The following is a 17597-nucleotide window of genomic DNA, read 5'->3' as shown; positions in this document are numbered from 1 at the left end:
GTAGATTTCTAGATTTTCATTCCTCCCGCTCTCCCTTGCCTCCAACTACAAAGAAACAATGATTTAAACCCTTTGTGCCCTTTTAGAAAATTACACAGATACCCCATTGTGGAATCCTATAATCCCTTCGTGGAAAGGAAGAGATTAGCATATGAATACAAAGCAAAATGAATCCAGAATACAAAATGATCTACTGGATTGTGAAGCTCTTGTATTCTTAAAAATGTATTTATTTCTTCTTTTTGATTTGCCCCTTTAGTGGTCTCAGGGTTAAGGGAATTGAGCTTCCCCTCTGGTTACCCGGAAAAGGATTTAGAAAAAAAAAAAAAAAAAAGCCAATAGATTCTAGGAGCTGCAAAACCAACAGATGGCTCCCAGAGCCAGTGGAATCGCCAGTGGAATCTGCTGCCCTCGACATGAGCTAGCTTGCTGGCGAGGAGTGTAGAAAGTGCTGTTCGCAGACTGCGCGGTGAAGGAGAGAAAGCGACACAAGAGAGAGCCATAGTGCTGACGTTGAAGGCCCGGCCCTGTGAGGTTGCATAGGGTAAGTGGCGTTGGCCAGGAGGCTGTGGCGAAGGGGAAGGAAAGAGGATTTGGGCTAGGGGCGGGGCCAGAGGCTCAGCGTGGCTCCTGATTGCTGGGATGTGGCTGCCAATCTCGCAGAATCGCTCTGTTAACCAGTGCGCTGGCGAGACGCGCTCAGATATACTGAGTGAGCCCTGAGAAGCAGTCTCAGATCCTGACGGTGCAGCAGCCCGCAGCCTCAGCCAGAGAGTCTCAGCCGCTTTCAATGGAGGAGAAGCCCGGCCAGCCACAGTCTCAGCACCATCACAGCCACCACCATCCGCACCATCACCCCCAGCAGCAGCAGCAGCAGCAGCCGCACCACCATCACCATTATTATTTCTACAACCACAGCCACAACCACCATCACCACCACCATCACCAGCAGCCTCACCAATACCTGCAGCATGGAGCCGAGGGCAGCCCCAAGGCCCAGCCAAAGCCGCTGAAACATGAGCAGAAACACGCCCTCCAGCAGCACCAGGAAACGCCGAAGAAGAAAACAGGTCCGGGAGGGAGGACGAGTGGGGGAAGGGGGATGGGGTATGGGGTGGGGGGGTGCGGGAGATGGGGGTGGGGCTGGATCGGAAAAGCGCGGAAGGGGTCGGGGTGTGTGTGCCTTGTGTGCCGGTGTCCTGCGGCTGTGGGGAAGCCCCCTTTCATTCTCCGAAAGCTCGGGCTGGGCCTCACGGTTTGCAGCGCCCTCTTCTCCTCAGCATGGGAGAGGCCCAACCAGGCCAGTGTGACCTTCCCGGCCCCCGCCCGGGCTGGAGGGAAACCCGGAGGGTCGGCCTTGGAAGTCTAGCCTTTATATTCCTCTCTCGTTTACCTTCCTGCGGCCCACGAGGGACCCTAATTTGGGGGCCCTGAGTTGGGGGTGAACCCAGCCCCCCGAAATGCTTCGGGGTGTAACTCAGGAAGGCCTAGCGAATTCCGACTCGGGTGGCGTCGCGAGACCCCTTTGCAGGCGGCGGGGAGAGGGTGGTGGGGCAGAGTTGAAGTGTCCTCCCTCACCCGCCACCCCAAGCCCACCTGTGGCCTTGGGGTTCCCCGTCTGGGGGGGCGGTTGGGACCCCTCTTCTCTCGGGTCATTTCCACCCTGAGATGCTCCTTTCGGGCACCGGACCTCTCGGTTTGTCCCTGCGGCTCACTCCGAGGCCGGCGCCCCGGGCCCGCTCCCCCCAGAGCCGGCGCGGCTGGAATGTTCTCTCCTCCTCGCGGGGCCGCTTCCTGTCCGCCATGTTGGAAGCCGATTCCTGTCACCGACTCCGGCCCGCTGAAGCGCGGAGGGGGAAGGGTGTCGAGGGGCGCCCGGCGCGGCCGAGCCGGGTGCCTCGGGATCCCCCCGCGTCACCCCGCCCCCAGCACTGCGGGGGCGCCGGCGCCCCCGGCCCGCGGCCGCCCCTCCCCCCCGTCGCCGGCCGGGTTGTGTAACCCGGCGGCGGCCGCGCGGCCCCGGGCGGGTCCCTGGGGTGAGGGGCGGGGGCGGTTGGGGTGGGGGAGGGAAGCGGCCACGAGGGGAGCGGCCTGCGCCGGGCCCCGCGCGCTGGCGGCCGCGTTTCCCGCTCCCGGGTGCGGCGGGAGGCGCGGGCGGTCGGGGCGGGGAGCCGGCCTCAAAGCTGACGCGAGGGAGGAGGAGGCCGCGGGCGGCGGCCGCGGGCGCTCCTCTGGGCAGGAGGGCTGGGGGGGGCCGGGGGGGGGAATACATTTTGGGTAGAGGCGGTGCCTGAAGGCCGGGTGGGGTACCCAGCGGGAACCAGGCTCCCCGGTCACGAGTTTCTCTGCCACAGGAACCTCGTCTCCTGCCAGGTTCGCTCACGACTCCGCCTCTCAGGCTTTCACTTGGGTCGTTTTCTTCTAGCAGCTCATTTTTACAAAAAGGTTGTTTTATCTTCTTCCAACAACCCCCACTCCCCCCAACATTTACCTTCTGGGCTTGGGCAGTGGTTTTGAGGAATGAGATTAGAAGAGTGTTTGATTGAATGGAGGAGAGGGCGAGGTTTTTTTGACCCCTTTTTCTTGCCCTTAGGGGTGAACCGAGGTGGCTCATCCACGAGGTTTGTGCACTACCATCTTGCCTGGGATGAGACTTATTTCATGTTAATAAGGAAAGATGTTTTCCCATTTTAAAACCGATATGAATCCCCAAACTCTTCTCGTTAACAAATGTTAAATTGAGGGCAAAAGTCATTTTAGAAAACATTTAAGAAGAAATTAACTTAAAAGTTTGTAACCATGCAGATTTTTAAAAATAGTTGTTCTCTTTATAAGTTGAAATTGTAAGAAAATATTAAACCCAGGGTGTCAGATTTGATATAAGCATTTACTGAGAGCTGGAGAAAAATTATTTCTATTACAGACTTAATAGTACTTGAAGACTGAAATTGAGGTATCAGATTTTCCATTTTGGAGGGTGATAAGGACTGATGGATGATGTGCAGTAGAAATGAACCTTATATTTGTTGAGTGTTTAACCTAAGGGTTTGGAACAGTTTAAGAGCTGTTAGAAACAGTACATCCTATATTTTTTTAAAACGTTAAATCTTTTTTCAGCTTCAGGTGGAAAAAAACTTTACTATGCTTACTTGGGCTATAAGGCAGTATTACAGTTCAGATTGGAAAATTCAGTTTTGTCTGTCAGGTATTAGTATACTCCCCGCAGGACTTCTTTCTACTTACGGAAGCATCCCCTGAGCCGTTCATGGTGACATCCTTCAAATTAGTTTGTCTTATCCTGAAAGGGAATAAATAGGGGAAACTGGGTTTAGCAGTTGAGAGAATGTAAACAGTGTGGGGGGAGCAACTTTTCTTGTGTGTCCTGTCCACATTACTGTTGCTTCAACATGCATAGGTCTAATTTATTAAGAAAGCTTGTGAGGATTTTTGAAATGTGTCTGTAGCGTGTTGAGGGGGGCTTTTATGACCCATTACCCACAAACCTATAAAGAGGAACAGTTTTTCTTTATCCAGAAGAGGGCGCAAGAGAGGGAGAAATGCAAATATATTCGGTAATTTCAGATACTAATCTAGATTTTTCAGGACTCGAGTTTTGCTGAGTCCTTTTGAAGTAGGGTTGGATGCTTTAGCATGGCAACCCTAAATAATGAAAGCACTAGGAGGCCTTTCATTTTTCTCAGTAATTCTATAATGTTTACATTTTTTAATACCTAAATTTAAAACAAAGTCAGACATTTTGCATACCAACAAGGTTACCATGGGATTTTTTTTTTGTTTTGGTGGGAAATTTTAATATAGTCAAATGAGAAATATTTTTTGTCGTTAAAACTTAGAGGTAAAAGTATAGTGGCTTCTGGGTGGTTTTTAAATCGGTGGTTTCTGATATCAGCAACTAAATAGTAAAAATTATTCTAGTTAATTTTAAAGTCTTGGCTTTGGTCCACCTTGATTTGCACTTTGGATTATTTATTTATTTACTTTTGTGTGTAAGACTGTTTATCTTGGAGATGTGAAAAGCTGTGACTAATTGGCCCAAGAGTACAAGCCTTTGTTTTAGCCTGTTAGTACATTAATGGTGTATGTAGTTCTGGTTAGTCTAGAGTGGTACACCAGTAAACTTACATCTGTTAAGATATTAGAGAGAGTTTGTTGAAATTTCTGATTTTGGGGGGAAAACAAACCTTTTAGAAGCAGCTCTCTCTCCTGTTTCATAGTTAGAATTTTTTCACCAAAAGTTTAATTTGATTGGTTATCATGGCTTTTTCTCCCATGGGTGGAGGAGCCTGGTAGGGTGCAGTCCACGGGGTCACAAAGAGTCGGACACTGACTTCACTTTCATTTTTACTTTTCATGCATTGGAGAAGGAAATGGCAACCCACTCCAGTGTTCTTGCCTGGAGAATCCCAGGGACGGGGGAGCCCGGTGGGCTGCTGTCTATGGGGTCGCACAGAGTCATGGCTTTTTCAGCCAGGTGAAAAGTAAAATATAACACTAGCGGAAGTTAAGAACTTTTTACAAATATATTGTTTCATGGAACAGGTTCTGTGCCACTCTTGCTCAAGAACGGTTATGCCTTCAGTATGTTTTCCTGAGTTATTTTCTGAGAGTTAATATAATTTGCTCATTTCACTGATGCAGAGTAAGTGACTTAAAATTATAGTAAACCCTGTTGTGAATCTTCTCAGTGTGTTCTGTTTCACATCAATTTTTTTTTAAACAGTGGTTCTCAAGCTTTTTTTTAAAAAAAATCTTACTGTTCTTTATCCTCTGAAAATATATGAAGAGCTAGTCATATGGGTTATATTTATTGCTGTTTACCATATTGGATATTAAAATTTGAAAACAAAAATACACAGGCTCATGTGCCTTTTAGCCTTTATGGGCTACAAGGCCAAGAGAATGAATGAAAATGACAAATTATTTAGTATTTCTATTGGAATACTAAGACCAAATACTATTGGATTCCCCCCATCCCCCTGTAAAGCTGATTTAAATGAATGAGTGTGTGTGTCTGTGAGTCTTATCCTTAGCTTTTATCTTGTATTTGTTTCTAATGACTTGACCTCACGGTGCTGTAGGGAATGTTTCATAGTAAGGTACTTAACTAGTGTCACTATTTTACTTGTAAGGAAATGAGAAAAGTTGTTGACCCAATTGAATTATCTGTAATAGTAAACTGATTATGGTGATTGAAGTTCTTAAATTAAACTTGAATACCTTAACACTTTTTAAAATTAGATGCCTTTCATTTGTTAGTATTTTCTCACTGAATCATTTGGTTAGGCAGTATGGTATAATGAAATGAAAAATGTAGTAAGAGTTGGCACATAGGTGTTCTGGTTTTATACAATGACAGTATGATAGAATGTATGGGATGTGTCGAGTTTAACGTCATTTTCGAAAAAGTTCACAAGTGTTAGATTTTTTGTTTGACAGAAGGCAATTAGGAACTTCTTATGGTGACCACCAGCCATTTATGGTTTCATAGAAGTGCAGTCTTTAGTTTTCCTGTAATACTTAGATTTACTGTATCCATTTAACTTGATTTTGCCCAAAGGGTAGCTCTGTTCTTAATGGTAAAGGAAATTTTATAACAGCCTTGTGAGAATGATGAGAAGGTTGATGCTGTTAGAGAAAAGATAATATGCTTAAGTTATGTTTTCTGACCTTGGACTCTGGTTTGATCTTAGGTCAGTTCTGTCTCTTACTTAGTAACTTCCTAATCTATAAATGGGGCTAGCAAGTGTTTTCTCATAGAGTTATTAAATAGTAAGATAAAGCTGAAGCTCATAGCATAGAGTGTAGCACATTGTAAATATTAAATAGTCCTTAAATGTTAGGTACTACTGTAGTTTACATATTCTAATTTTTTTTTTAAACTTTTTTTCCCCCTAGGCTATGGTGAACTAAATGGTAATGCTGGAGAAAGAGAAATATCTTTAAAGAGCCTGGGTTCTGAGGAAGCTACCAACCCTATTTCCAGGGTCCTCAATGGCAACCAACAAGTTGTAGACACTAATCTGAAGCAGACTGTAAAGTCCAGCACCTTTGGGAAAGCAGGAATTAAAACCAGGAATTTTATTCAGAAAAACAGTATGGACAAAAAGAATGGGAAGTCTTATGAAAATAAATCTGGAGAGAACCAATCTATAGACAAGACTGATACTGTAGCAATTCCAAATGGTGTTGTAACAAATAATTCTGGCTATATTACTAATGGTTATATGGGCAAAGGAGCAGATAATGATGGTAGTGGATCTGAGAGTGGATATACCACTCCTAAAAAAAGGAAAGCTAGGCGCAATAGTGCCAAGGGTTGTGAAAACCTTAATTTAGTGCAGGACAAAATAATGCAACAAGAGACCAATGTCCCAACCTTAAAACAGGGACTTGAAACTTTCAAGCCTGACTACAGTGAACAAAAGGGAAGTCGAGTAGATGGTTCAAAGCCTATTTGGAAGTATGAAACTGGGCCTGGAGGAACAAGTCGAGGAAAACCTGCTGTGGGTGATATGCTTCGGAAAAGCTCTGATATTAAGCCTGGTGTGAGCAGCAAAAAGTTTGATGATCGGCCCAAAGGAAAGCATACTTCTGCTGTTGCCTCCAAAGAGGACTCGTGGACCCTGTTTAAACCACCCCCAGTTTTTCCAGTGGACAATAGCAGTGCTAAAATCGTTCCTAAAATAAGTTATGCAAGCAAAGTTAAGGAAAACCTCAACAAAACTGTACAGAACTCTTCTGTGTCACCATCTTCATCTTCATCCTCCTCATCATCTACTGGGGAAACGCAGACCCAAGCTTCAAGTCGATTATCCCAGGTCCCTATGTCAGCGCTGAAATCTGTTACTTCGGCCAGCTTTTCTAATGGGCCAGTTATAGCAGGGACTGATGCAAGTGTGTATTCTCCAGGGGGTCAGCCACTGCTAACTACTGCTGCTAATACTCTAACACCCATCTCTTCTGGGACTGATTCAGTCCTCCAAGACATGAGTCTGACTTCAGCAGCTGTTGAACAAATTAAGTCCAGCCTTTTTATCTACCCTTCAAATATGCAAACTGTGCTGTTGAGCACAGCACAAGTGGATCTACCCTCTCAGACAGATCAGCAAAACCTGGGAGATATCTTCCAGAATCAGTGGGGTTTATCATTTATCAATGAACCCAGTGCTGGCCCTGAAACTGTTACTGGGAAGTCATCAGATCATAAAGTGATGGAGGTGACATTTCAAGGGGAATATCCTGCCACTTTGGTTTCACAGGGTGCTGAAATAATCCCCTCAGGAACTGAGCATCCTGTGTTTCCCAAGGCATATGAGCTGGAAAAACGGACTAGTCCTCAAGTTCTGGGTAGCATTCTAAAATCTGGGACTACTAGTGAGAGTGGAGCCTTATCCTTGGAACCCAGTCATATAGGTGACCTGCAAAAAGCAGACACCAGTAGTCAAGGTGCTTTAGTGTTTCTCTCAAAGGACTATGAGATAGAAAATCAAAATCCTCTGGCGTCTCCTACGAACACTTTGTTAGGCTCCGCCAAAGAACAGAGATACCAGAGAGGCCTAGAAAGGAATGATAGCTGGGGTTCTTTTGACCTGAGGGCTGCTATTGTATATCACACTAAAGGTAACTTGTTTGTTTCCTATATGAAATTTCTTACTGGTCATTTATTAATACATATTTATTGGTTGTTATACTAAGGGTGAATTTTGGAAGCTACTATGAGATTCTTTAAGGATTGCAGAGCTTAGTTGAGAATAACATTATGGATAAGCAGCTGGCATCAAACAATTCAGGGTCTTGGAAATAGTATGGCTGAAGTTTACAAGGAATATTCACTTTTGCAACTTAAAAACATTTCTTTTTATATAAACAAGTTATAATCGAGCTCTTGCCTTTTGTTCAGGGAATAAAGGGGTGGAGGTGCTAAAAGGATGATGTTTTATTTTCTCTTAAACACTCATAAGAGTTCTTTTTAATTTTTTTCTTTGTATAGATGTTGTCTCTCCTTTGCTTTTTATATCATATGCTTATTAGTGAGCTCAATAGTTCTAATTTGCCTGAAATCATTAGGAACAGTGTTTTGGAGAAGTCTAAAAAGTTAAGAGTGTCAGCTAATTTGTTTTCTTATAAGAAGGAGTAATGGGTGCTAAAGGTAACTAGAAAATAAACTACACTTACAGGTACAGTTAGCATTATAGGGACCAGGTTTTGGGGAGTCTGCTTTTCATAGCCCTAAAGCCCATGTCAAAAAGGAACCAGATATCTGTCAAGCTCCATGTTAATAACTTTTTAAGGATATGGTTTATTTGTGCCTTAAAGGAAAATTTGTTTTATGGTGTAAGTAATTTAAATCCTTAAAACAATGTTTTCTTGTTTGTTTCTGCAGTATTCATGTAGCAGTTTTTAAAAAAACTATTTTTGAATTGTAGTTGAATTAGTGTATTACTGCTCTACAGCAAAGTGACTCGGTTTTACATATCTTTTTCATATTTTCTTTATGGTATATCACAGGATATTGAGAATAGTTCCATAGTTCCCTGTGCTATACAGTAGGACCTTGTTTATTTTTCCATATATATGCCGTATCCCATACTCCCAACAGTGTTTTTTGTTTTGTGAATGATGTTTACAAATGATGTTACAAGCACCTCTTTGCTTTGGAAAACAGTGGTTTTCAGTTTTCCTTCTCTGTCTCCTGTACCTCCCCTGAAAGAAATCCTTACCCCCTGCATGCATGCACACACCTAATATATACTGCACAGCCCCATTTTGAACAGTAGTTCATTTAGGCAATGATTTGCAACTGTAAGGAAGAGGTAGCATATCTGATGGTGGTGATGAAGCAATTCATATTTTCCTTAGAAAAATCACTGCCTTATAGATGAATAACAAAGCTATTTATGTCACTTCTAAGCAAATTATCTAGTCTCCATACCCCTCTATCTGCAGATTGTAAAACACTTAGTAAACAGATACCCATTTAAATTTTTCTTCCTTTAAAAAATGGGAATAAATAGAATTGCCTATGGGACTTTATGAGTAGAAATCCAGGCAGATAAAATTCTCTGTCTTCACTTTTCTCTAGCACTGCTCTTTAGAAGTAAATATAAGTTAACTAAGAGCTGGATATTTATAGGAAAGTTCAGGGGAAAAAGAAATACTTAGTTTCTTAAGACATTGGTTAATTATAAGTTAAATTTTGCCAGGGTATTTGTAATATTTTCTGTGCCATCTTGCCCTCCAGAGACCACTATACTTAGAAAATCTTTGCCAAACTACTTTACAGCCGTGGTGGTTGTATGAACCTGAGAAGATGTATGGTTGTGCTATGTTCTCCCACAACCTGGAAGAATTCTGGGGCAAGTTGTTCCATTAGGTGCTTGGTTGGTGATATGTCTGATTTTTATTATGGAAAAAATGCAGACCTTTTTAAATGGGAGTATTAATTCTTGTTTATTCTTAGGTATTACGTGTATTGTATTTGTCCTACAGATGGGCTAAACAGATACGAAATCAGTGATACTTAGATAAACTTAAATAACCATACATAGATGCAGTTATATTTAGTTTTGGTGAAGTTACTGAAAGATGTGCTTTAGTAAAGTGCATCAGTTTGAGTTTTATAGTTGGACGTTATTGAGAAGAAATTGGTATTGTTTTTTCCTAAGACAAACAATATTTGGTTCAGTGAGGTCACAAAGTGGCAGATTCTTTGAATTTCTGGCAAATGTAGATTGATCCATCAGGTCACTAATTTTTCTTTTATTTGAATTTTCTTTTGTGTCACAACCTTTGAAAGATATGAAGATCTTTTTAAATTAAGGCAAGTTTTCTGAAACTCTAAAAGAGGTTATCAGTGGGGCTTATTGGAATATCCTTTGCAAGAGCCCTTGTCCTTTAAAAGAGTCCTTTAGTATGGTCTTTCAAGTGTTCAAAAGTAATCTGTAAGTAAAGTTGATTGAAGTTCATCTTTGTTTAGTCACTAAGTGGTGTCTGACTCTTTTGCAACCCCATGGGCTATAGCCCAACAGGCTCCTGTCTCCATGGAATTTCCCAGGCACGAATACTGGAGTGGGTTGCCATTTCCTACTCCAGGGGATCTTCCTAACCCAAGAATCAAACATGTGTCTCCTGCGTTGGCAGGCGGGTTTTTTACCATTGTACGTCCTCAGTCACTTTAATCACAGCTGACTCTTTGTGACCCCATGGACTGTAGCCCACCGGCTCCTCTGTCCATGGTATTCTCTAGGCAAGAACACTGGAGTGGGTTGCCATTCCCCAGGGATCGAACCCATGTCTCTTAACATCTCCTGCATTGGCAGGCAGATTCTTTACCACTGCTGCCAACTGGGAAGCCTCTTGATCTCTGAGCCACCAGGGAAGCGCTGGATGAAGTTAGGAGTCAGCATTTTATCCACTGATACTTTCGAGTATGTTATAGAGTGATGGGGCTTTTAATGAACATACCCAAGACCTACAACCATTACCACCTTCAAAGTAGTTACTCAAGAGATGCTGATTTGTTGTCAGAGGCTTAAAATTTTAGATTTCTAACTTTCTGAGGTGATGCCATTGATTTTGAAATGGTCTGAACTTATTTAAAGCCACGTTTTCAGAATAACATTGATTTGTGTTTGGTTATAGTGTTAAACTGGTTAATTTACCTTGCGTGGCTTATATTGCGCTAAATGATATCAGGCATTCAAAATGCTGACATTTTGGAGTATTCATTAAATACTTTGATATGGTAAATTTCATCCAGCAAATAGAGCTGTAGGGGAGATAAATTTTAATTTTTGATGGTTGGGGTAAGTCAAAGTGAAAGTTACCTAGTATAAAATATTCCTGAGGCAATTCTAGGCTATTGCATGAAATTGAAAAAATTTCTGTATTATCTCCACAAGTGGCAGGTTATTGGCATAAGTGGTTTGATCCAGTAGATCTGAGTTGAACCCTGAATTTTAAAAAAAGATTTTAACTCACTGAGTGACACTAATTGCAGACTCGGATTGGAACTTTAGGTCTATAGGGAGGTTTCCTCAGCTTAATCCTTTTTGTGTGTGTGTGTGTGTGTCACAGTTTTCCATCCTACTGAAGAGTTGTACAATAAATTGTGTTTTCCTTTCCCTTGTATTGTACCTTCATAGGCAGAGTACTTTGCTTAGTTATGAAAGACTTGCTTTTTCAGGGTGAATCTTTTCCTTAAAAGAACTTTAGTACAGGAGAAAATAATACACAAATTTTAAGGCACGGATTTTAAATGTTTTAAGAAAGGTACAAATAAGAGATTTTAGTGAAGGGAGAGAGAATTTTAATGGAGTAAAGGTAGGAAGAGTAAGAAGTGCAGGGTATGTTTTCCTGGAGGCAGTGGCATTTAAGCTGGATTTTGATGGATGAGGGAAGACTTTTACTTGAGGAAAATGCAGAGAACAGAAACATAAAGAACAGAAAAGTTGGAAAATGAGAGTGATGTGAATCTTGGAAGGTATCCACTTTGGATGTGGTGAGAGGATATATATGTATATAAAAGAGAAGAAAGGTAAATTACTGTTAAACCATGGAGGTTTATAATTCCCATCGGAGGGCAAGGGGGAGCTTCTGCGTATCGGAGATAGACTGGTAGTATGTAACTTAAACTGACAAAAGACGGGTATTAATGCTGCTATTCCTGACTCCTATGTGCTTGGGCAAATCATTTATCATTTTTAAGCCTGGGTTTCATAATATTATAAAGTAAGTATATCAGCCTTTGTTTTCTCTCACCAGATTGTACTCAACTGCTGTAAAAACTGAGTTGCTCTTAAACAGTTGACTTGTAGGTCTGTGTTCAGGTAGATGAATGTGGCACTGATTTGTAGGGTAGATTAGAAGGGATTTTTCTGGTGACTAGAAGTAAAAGATCAGTCAGATTATTGGGATAGTCCAGGCAGAGAAATAACAAAGATTTTCCTCTTGTGTTTTCAGTCTTGTGAGTGTATTACTTATCCAGAAATAAAACAGACATTTCAAAAAGCTTTTAGATTCGGTAAGGGCAAGAGAGAACTGATAAATATTTCTACATCTACAGGATATGGGAAACAGGATATTGAGGAGACAAGTTATGGTTAATTAAATTGATGCATAAAACTGATGGGAACTGTTCATACAGTTTAGACATTTGTTCATGAATAGATCTGAATGTTAAATTTTCTCTTTGTTGACGCAGTGCTTGATAAGCATTTTTAGTGTTTTTTATTGCATTTGCCCCATAATTGTGGCCATCAAAGCTATCTTCCTAACAGTCTTACAAAGAAGTACCTGCAGATTTGATTTGGGTTTCAGTCCAAATTGAACATCCTAGATTTGGGAAGACTCCTTTTTTTCTCTCTGTAATATGAGACATAGGAATATATATGACAAGTAATTCTTAACATTGTGTAAGATCCTTTTTATCAGTGACTTTGCATTTTAACAACCATACTGGGTACTTGATTTCTCATTAATTCTGCTTTATGAGTACACTAGTTACTTTGCTGCTAATCTGGAAGGTAACTTTGAAGGAATTTAATAGAAGATAAAATTTAACTCCCAGATTTTGTTAGCTTAAGTCCTGAGGGAAAGGGAAGTAATTACCCATGCTATAGTAGCAGAAATTGTCTGTTACTGTCATAGCAGCAGTTTCATTCTAAGCAACTTAAATTTTATATTTTACCATTAAAAGTAATAGAATAAGTGCTCCAAGTTCCTATTGTGTGTATTTAGAGGTGGTCCTGACAATTGTGCTGTCTGTGGTGTAGCTCCAAGTTGGAAATATAGGATTGACATTGATCTACTGAAGAGTTAATTTACCATTTACTGAAAAGGTGGTGATTTACAACTACCTTAATCTTGAAAATACTTGAAAATGTACTGTATTTCTGTATGAGTACAGTCAAAATGAAAAAAGGAAAGGGAGAAACTTCTGACAACCAAAAGAATAGGCAGGTAGGTACAAGGACTGGTTGAGGAGAAGTTATAATAACAAAACACAGTGTTGGGATAGCCAGAAATCAATCAAAAGGATGAATAAATCTGAACTAGAAAGAGAAGCAGAATTTTAAATTTATGTCACCACCCCTGCAGGATTTTATAGAATTTGATCTAAAATATCTTAATAAGGGGTGGAAGGCATGATTACTGATAATTGATCTAGGGGTTCACAGTTGTGGGAGTCAGCTTGTTTTGCCTTATATATGATTTGATTCTTTTTGGAGGGTGCCATTATGTACTTACAATGTTAAGTGTTTTTAAATATGTTCTATTAATTGGGGCAGTAGTATCTTTCAGTTTTAAAGAGAAAAAGTTAAGCTTCTATTTAGTTTTAACCCTCTTAGTTAACCTCAGTCTTTTTCTTTGAAGGGTTTTAGAATTAAAATACAAATCTATATGAAATTGCTTTTTGTAGGTCAAGAGATTGAATAATAGTTTCAAATGGGTTTACCTGAAACATTTTCCATATTATTACTTCCTTGACTGATTTATGAGTAGTATTCTGTTCAAATCAATGTTTTATTTATTGTGCCAAGTACTGTGTGAAGCATTGGTGATAAGTAGATAAAAACAGTGTTCATATTATTAAGAAACTCTGTAATGGGAAAGAAATATATCACTAATGTGACTGCTCTGTAGAAAAATGTTTTTGAAATACAGAGAAACCACTAAGGTTGAGTGGGGTGGGGTCAGGGGACAAAGGTAGTTAGAATTCTAAGAAGAAGTGAATGTTGGCTTATTGTAGAAGGAGAGTCAGAATATTTTAGGTGAAAACGGCATATGTTTGAAGTTTGCCAGTCAGTTTCAGGAAAGGTGAATGGTGCATGTTAAAAATCTTTAATTTATCAAGTTGTTAATGTACCTATTCTAGACATAAATTTTATATCAGACACAGAACTAATCTCCATGTTGGCAAATGGGAATCCATTGAAATGTTTTGAGCAATATGATAAATTTCAGATTTATATTTTTAAAGAAAGAATTATAACCATGGCATAGAAGATAGAAACTGAGACTGAACTAATGGTCTTTAGATAAAAGACAACTTAGGAAAGCTGCATAAGATACTACTGCTTGAACCAGGGCAATGGCACTGGGCAAGAGAAAGGGGAATGTGTAACTTCTGCCTGCCAGTTGCAGGAGGCATGGTTGGATCCCTAGCTTGGGAAGATCCCCTGGAGAAGGAAATGGCAACCCATTTCAGTATTCTTGCCTGGGAAATCCCATGGACAAAGGACCCTGGTGGGCTGTAATCTTAGGGGTCGCAGAGAGTCAACACGACTTAGTGACCAAGTACGCACACATATGCATATGTTGTGGGATGTGGTAGTTGGTAAATTTAGGTAAGAGTTGCAGTTGTGAATACTCCCTACATTCTCTAATTCTATCTACTCTTTTTACTTTTGTATGTTTGATACAACATTCCTGGTCTTCTTGGTATTATCATTCTCTCTTTCTCAAATGTTGATGTTCCTTCAGTCCCCTTTTCAGATTTTCAAACTCTGGGTAACTAATCCTGTTTCTGTGAATTAGTTAAGACTTCTTCAGCTGCTTTTATGCTGAGTTCAGACCACATGTATTCAATTCGATGTCACTCCAGTGCTGTGTTTATAAAACTGAATTCATTTTTTCCCCCCACAACTGCCCTTTCTTGGCTTCCCCTTTAGTGAATTAACATATGGATCTTCTCCAACGTCTTCATTCTTTTCCATCGCTAATACAACTGCCCTTATTTCTTCACTTTTGCAGTAACATTTTATTGGGCTTTTTCTATTGTCATTTCATCCATTCCTTGCATGTACTATAAAAACTTCATTTCTTCAGTGACTTCCCTTCACCTCTGTGACTAAATAATAAACTTTCTTTCATGAATGCTTTGTGCTCTTTTCCACAAATACCAAAATGGCATTTTTGTCTGAATCTTTTCTCCGTGGCAACTTTTAGTTCTGTTCCCTGAATGGTAGTGTTCTTTGTCTAAATCTTTTCATCTTATTGACTTACTAAATTACTTGTGACTGCTGAAGCCTGGGTCAATGAACTTGTTTTATAAAAGATCAGATAGTAAATATCTTAGTCTTTGCGAGCCATAGAGTCTCTGTTGTCATTTGGTTCTGCTTTGTACAAAAGAGCACTGGGTGAGGCTCTATACCAGTAAAATTTTATTTACAAAAACAAGTGGTATGTAGAACCCAGTGGACTGACTGCTGTAAGTTAGCACACGTTGTTTAATCCCATCAAGCTTTGTTTGTGTTGATGCTTCTACCTAGAAAAGTCATTTACCTACTCTACTGAGCTCCCAGAGTATTTCTTTCTGTTTTTGCATCTGTATCGCTATCCTCTAAGTAATGCTTTTTAATCAACTTGGAGTTAAGAACTTGTATTTAATTGGATGTTTACTCCAGGACGCCTTGTGATATGGACTATGTAGAAGTTGTCTGCTTTAGGAAATTAAATGTTAAATTTGTTTCATTTGAGTGGCATTACTTGAGGAAATTTAATTTGATGTAAAAATTCAATTGTATCTGAATTTTTAAAATTTTGGTACAGTAAAATCTCAAATTTGTATGGTAATGGTCTAAATGACAGAATTTTGGCAAAATTGACTACTAAGTTTGGCCCTGTGGCCATTTCTCAATAACTGTTTGCGTAATTGGATGCTGTGATGCTTGTTGTAAAAGAACTGGGATGTTAAAGACTTGGGTATTTGTATGTGTATGTAGAAGAGGGTAGTATTAAAAGTAAAAAGATTAATTACTGTTGTGATTCTGTATAGTTCTATAGTCTTCTTTATACTGTTCAGCTTCTCTTGTGATATAGTTAAAACAAGGTTATACAGAGAAACTCATTTTATATTTAACATCTGAATCCTAACTTGTAACCTAAAAGAGGGGAAAATATCATTGACTTCTTTCCCATGTGCTCTGTATCACTAGCTTCTAGTGATACACTAGGTTAGTCTTTTAGAGTGGTTTAAACATGGCATATAATCATACAAACAGTATTTGATTTATTTCCTCTTTTACATCTTAACTTGGAGTTTCATAGAAACATTAAAATTCTAATCAAGGAAATCAAGTTGCTACCAGTTAAGAAGTAATAGTAAATAGCAGGAAGGGGAATTGCATTCATTTCTTCGTACAACACTTCAGATAATGCTGATTTCCTGACTGGAAGCTAGGCTGGCCCATGACTAATTTTTTAGCTAGGTCAGACCATCCCTTGTCCCTCCTCATGGTCAGAGTCACTACTCCAGAGCTCATTTGAGGGCAGTAGGATTTTCTTGCCAGAAATAACTTAAAATGTACAGTATTAGAGTAGAATGTAAAGCTGAATGTCCTAGTTGAAGTTAAGGAAATGTCTTCAATCTGAAGTGTTTGCAAATAGTTATTGTTGTTTTTATTCAAAACATGTATATTTACTCTGCTTTTAAAGTAGTGTGGCTGCTACTGTGATTCTTGAATGTAGTACCCTCCCCATCCCCTAAATAAAGAGTAGGGCAGGGGTAGGTTGAAGATTTCTTTGGTGGGGAAGAGAAAGGAAAATGTTGTGGTATAGGTGGGCTATAACACTGGAAAATTCTATCATTCCTTTCTTCTCTCAACATATAACTAAATATAGATTTATCTTTGCATTAAGCGAATTTTGAATCATGAGCAGCAAGGAACCTGTAAATACAGAACACCTCAGGAATTTTTGTTGCAAATGTGGTATTATTGTACTTTAGAAGGGAAAATGTGGTTGGGTTAATGTTCTTGTAGTGATGTTAACCAGGAAAAGGCTTATCTTTGGACTTCTTAAAATTACCTATTCTGAGATCCAGAAATTTATAGATAACAGCTTTAATGACTCTTGCAGCTCCTTCTAATTGTTTGAAACTAAAAGAGTTAGAAATTGTGTTGATGTGACAGTTGACTGCCATGACTAGAAATCCTTTCCTGATACATCTTTTTTTTTCCCCCAGATTAGATCAGTTGCAATTCTCTCTCCTTAGACCTCCTAGGAGATGGGAATTTTCCTGCCAATCTTTTTCCCTGCCCCCATCCATACACATCAAACAAGTAATAATTTTAGATCTGTACACATTGCTTTAGCCCCAGGGAGCCATTATGTTGTACATTAACTATAATTCATGTTTAAAAAAACCCATGTTCAGCTATATCTGATCTTAACGAGCTCCAATTTCATTTTTCTTTAACTATGGTTGATTGCTGATAAGTTACAGAATACGAAACAATTATAGAATACAGACCATCCAGTTATACAGAATAAAAATCACTTTTTTGTCTTTTCAGAATGGTAGTTATCTGGCCATGGAAGAGCATTTATTCTTAGTGTTAGTTACAGGTCATCCTATTACTCAGTACAGTCCTTTGGTTCTTACGCTGTAATAGTCATCTACTTACTCCTCAAGACTTAAATATCCCTTCTGTGAAGCTTTCTCTATGCTTTCAGGTAGTTTTCCTTGTCCTCTGTCTATACTGTCATTATAGTTTCTTCATGTACATACTGATTCTAAGATATTAAAGTAGGCATGTTATAAATAATCACATTTGAGTTGAGCAGATAAGGGT

General features: G+C 40.0%; 1 protein-coding gene across 1 annotated transcript; it reads left to right on the top strand.

Moving 5' to 3' along the window:
- The first annotated feature begins 725 nt into the window (after positions 1-725).
- On the top strand, positions 726-9519 carry NUFIP2 (nuclear FMR1 interacting protein 2). Its single transcript, XM_052657836.1, has 3 exons — positions 726-1070; positions 5917-7641; positions 9482-9519. Exons 1-3 carry the CDS (start codon positions 791-793, stop codon positions 9517-9519), a joined length of 2043 nt encoding a protein of 680 aa, XP_052513796.1. The 5' UTR covers positions 726-790.
- Positions 9520-17597: the final 8078 nt, after the last annotated feature.

This window comes from Budorcas taxicolor, chromosome 19 (genome assembly GCF_023091745.1).
Source record: "Budorcas taxicolor isolate Tak-1 chromosome 19, Takin1.1, whole genome shotgun sequence".
In the NCBI taxonomy this organism is placed as follows: domain Eukaryota; kingdom Metazoa; phylum Chordata; class Mammalia; order Artiodactyla; family Bovidae; genus Budorcas; species Budorcas taxicolor.
Note: the sequence above shows the minus strand (reverse complement) of the source record. Positions and strands in the feature narration are given on the sequence as shown.

Excerpts from the sequence above, each read along its gene's own strand:
- NUFIP2 (XM_052657836.1), top strand. The coding sequence starts at position 791 with ATGGAGGAGAAGCCCGGCCAGCCACAGTCTCAGCACCATCACAGCCAC. Across the intron at positions 1,071-5,916 it reads AACGCCGAAGAAGAAAACAG|GCTATGGTGAACTAAATGGT; the intron begins GTCCGGGAGGGA and ends TTTTCCCCCTAG. Across the intron at positions 7,642-9,481 it reads TATTGTATATCACACTAAAG|GTATTACGTGTATTGTATTT; the intron begins GTAACTTGTTTG and ends GTTTATTCTTAG.